The sequence below is a fragment of the Equus caballus genome, chromosome 1 (assembly GCF_041296265.1).
Source record: "Equus caballus isolate H_3958 breed thoroughbred chromosome 1, TB-T2T, whole genome shotgun sequence".
NCBI lineage: Eukaryota > Metazoa > Chordata > Mammalia > Perissodactyla > Equidae > Equus > Equus caballus.
The window spans coordinates 169,525,449-169,528,998 of record NC_091684.1 but is presented as its reverse complement, the minus strand read 5'-3'; the positions used below and the strand labels follow the sequence as shown (position 1 = coordinate 169,528,998).

At 38.4% G+C, this 3,550-nt stretch overlaps 1 protein-coding gene across 1 annotated transcript; it reads right to left on the bottom strand.

The window, feature by feature from the left end:
* Positions 1–465: 465 nt before the first annotated feature.
* Positions 466–1,434, bottom strand: OR11K8 (olfactory receptor family 11 subfamily K member 8). Its single transcript, XM_014733596.3, has one exon. The coding sequence runs from the start codon at positions 1,432–1,434 to the stop codon at positions 466–468; it is 969 nt and encodes a 322-aa protein (XP_014589082.3).
* Between the last annotated feature and the right edge of the window lie 2,116 nt (positions 1,435–3,550).

Genomic DNA, 3,550 nt, shown 5'->3' with positions numbered 1-3,550 from the left:
ATCCAGCTAAGGCTATTAGTTGGTTTTTTTAAAACCCTTAGAGTAAAAATATGTATTATTCTTTGGAGGTAGTGATAAGGTCACACCTGCAAGGTTGGACTTATTTCATACAGATATTCTTCCTTTCAGTCAATAACTACCAGTGGGGGAGAATTCGTTTACAGTGTTAATCCCAAAACAAGTTTATGATCTATGTTGCATCCTTATATGTTGCTCTACTTCTGAAATATAAGGCAGGGTTATACTTACTTTTAGAAACTCAGTTATATATGATGAGTTAAATTTCCTTAAGACAATTTTTTTCTTAAATAAGACTAATCCATCTTGTAGTGACTGATATTTAAGATGACAATGAGCTATTGTAACAGTTCCCTAACCAAAATTATTAAATTCTCTAGAAAACTATCTTGCTCATATCTCATGAAGATAGGTTGTCATGGAACGTGGCTCACTATGACTTCGGATTTATGTTTTATGAACAGGTATTTCAGTTCCAAAGACTTTCCTTAGGGCAGCCTTCATCTCCTTGTTCCTGAGGCTATAAATTAGAGGATTGCAGAGGGGTGTTATCACAGAATAAAATAAGGTTACAATTTTCTGCATATCCATTGAATGTCCTGATCCAGGATTAACATACATCACCATAACAGAGCCAAAAAAAAGGATCACCACAGCCAGATGAGAAGCACAAGTGGAGAAAGCCTTGTGTTTGCCAGCCTCTGAGGGCATCCGTAGCACAGCCAGAATCACCAGAGCATAGGAGCAAAGGATAAAGAGAAAGGTGCCAATCATGAAAATAGCATTGAATGTAGAGTAAGTGAACTGCGTGGTGTTGTCTACAGAACAGGACAGCATCATCAATGGGACAGGATCACACATAAAATGGTTGATGATATTTGGGCCACAATAGGGCAACTGTGAAATGAGAACAACTGGGGTTAGGAAGAGGATAAACCCACATGACCACCCAAAGATGACAAGGCCAGTGTACAGCTGTTTAGTCATGATGTGTGGATAATGCAGAGGATGACAGATGGCAAGGTACCTGTCAAAGGCCATGATGGAAAGGAAGCAGCCTTCATCACATCCAAAAGAGAAGAAGAAGTAGAACTGGGCGAAACAACTCACGAAGGAGATGGACTTGCTGGAGGACAGGAAGTTGGCCAACATGTTAGGGATGGTCGTGGTGACATAACATATTTCGAGGAGAGAGAAATTCCCCAAGAAGATGTACATGGGAGTGTGAAGGCGCCAGTCCCACCACACAGCACAGACAATGATTGCGTTCCCCATCAGGGTGAGGGTATAGGCTACTGAGAAGAGCCCAAAGTACAGAAGCTGCATTTCTGGGCTCGAGGGAAAGCCCATGAGGATAAAGTGGCTGACAGAGCTAGTGGTTTCTCTGCCAGATGCATTCATCAGTCTGGAAGACATGGAGATGGCATTGATTATTGCATTTTAATAGACTGTGTTGGTTCTTCCTGAAAACACAAAATTTCTTTTTTTAAAGATTTTATTTTTTCCTTTTTCTCACCAAAGTCCCCCAGTACATTGTTGTATATTCTTCGTTGTGGGTCCTTCTAGTTGTGGCATGTGGGACGCTGCCTTAGCATGGTTCAATGAGCAGTGCCATGTCCGCACCCAGGATTCGAACTGACAAAACACTCGGCCACCTGCAGCAGAGTGCGCGAACTTAACCACTCGGCCACGGGGCCAGCCCCTCTTTACCACTTTTTTGATAAAGTAATAGACAATAAGGTTTCTGTTAAAGCAACAAAACTATGATCATCACAACCTGTTCCCTAAGAGTATGATGGCATTTTGGTAAGAAGAAAAGTGATGACTAAAAGGGCCTCTCTGATGCCAGCATAGATTCTATATTATCTGACCATATGCAACATGTTTGGTATACAGGAAATGCTTCCTCTTTAGTCAGCCTGTTGAATTCAGCTCCACAGCATGGGGAAGAGTCCTACATTTTGGCACGTAAAATTCTCTGGTTGAAAATTTTGTTATACTCTCTTGTGAATGTGCTAACTAGATATGTCATTGGGGCAACTGATTCTAAGGAGAGCAACTGCTCTGAGTGACTGGACTATTGAATGTGACCAGACATGGCTAGTTTTGCTGAAAAAAGAGTTGTGAAGTAGAGAAAAATTTCTTGATTTGTGCTTGTGTAATTTCCATATTACTTTCATAGCTACTTTCTATGTTTGGTTTTTCTTCTCTTTTACACATACCCCTGGTACGTTTTTATGCCCATTCTTGGCATTTTCTATTGAGACAACCTTGAAACATGGAATATCTTGCTTCACTCAATCCTGCTCCCCTCTATCTCCAGGTTGTTGTTATTTAATCCAAACTTTTATACATCTTGTTTCTTTAGAAGCCTACTCTTGGCTATCACTTTTGGCATCTAAAGTGATTGCTGTTTCTATGTTCTCATTGCTAATGAGGCTATGGGGATTGTTTCAAGTCTGAACACAACCCGGTAGTTCAGTCTGTTTTTTCCCATAGCAATCACCTCATATGACAGAGCAATGATGGTACCAGAATTTCTCAAATTATAATTTTTTTTTTGCCCTGGGAGACATAGATTCCCCCTTGATCTGTTGTGATTGTATAGTAAGATTTATTTTTTAAAAAAAGATTATTTAGGATTTTTATCCTGAATAATTGCTTGGGTTTTCTCAGTTGAGGGTGTCATACAGTATCAGAGAAAGAATAAATGTCATCTATTCTAGGAAAGCTATGGACCTAGGGAGTCTTGGCCTGTCACTCGAGATGAAAAATAGAGTGATTTTAATCTAAGAATGTTTAAATTGTACTTAAGTACATATGGTGAGTAGAAAATATATAGAAGCAAAGAGAGAAACAGCATAATATTAATGTAAGAGGCAATTGACATGGGGAAGTTTCAAAAATACCCTAACTTGTAAGATGCTCACAGATTATTTTGCCACTTTTAGTGAAAAAAAAGCTCAATTAGCTACAACACAGGTCTTAATGGTTATCTTCATAACTCATTTCACTGAATTTTTAAACTCATTTAATTTTTGTCTTTTATACTCTGGCTTGTGTCCTGATACCTCCTCTAAGCTGTCTTAGTCATTTCACTGATGCTAACACTAGTAAATCAAATCAGTATCAATACTCACCTTGCTTTGGTCTCCTGTTACGGTATTTCTTGGGAATACTGACTGGATAAAGTTACAATCCAAGGAAGATCCAGTAAATGGAAGAAATAGAAAGCATGCAGATGCTGAATGGTTTCGTCCTTTCAGGAAGAGTTATTTCATATAAACCAAGACATTAAATTAGTGAAACTGAGAGCAATATATGAGTTGGAGAGATACATCAGAGTAAAATCAGAGATTTGTTATACTTTCTCTATTGAACAAGTAAGAAAATTCATCATAATATTGATAAGTCCAGCTCCAGTATCTTATCAGTTATACATTTTCACACAAAATCCCCAGAACTCTCTGTAAACAATAATTGTTAATATTTTAAAGGGAGAAGGGAAGTAAATAAATGTATTTTCCATGAC

Bases quoted from the DNA above. Each gene is read 5' to 3' on its own strand.
- OR11K8 (XM_014733596.3), bottom strand. From the start codon at position 1,434: ATGTCTTCCAGACTGATGAATGCATCTGGCAGAGAAACCACTAGCTCT.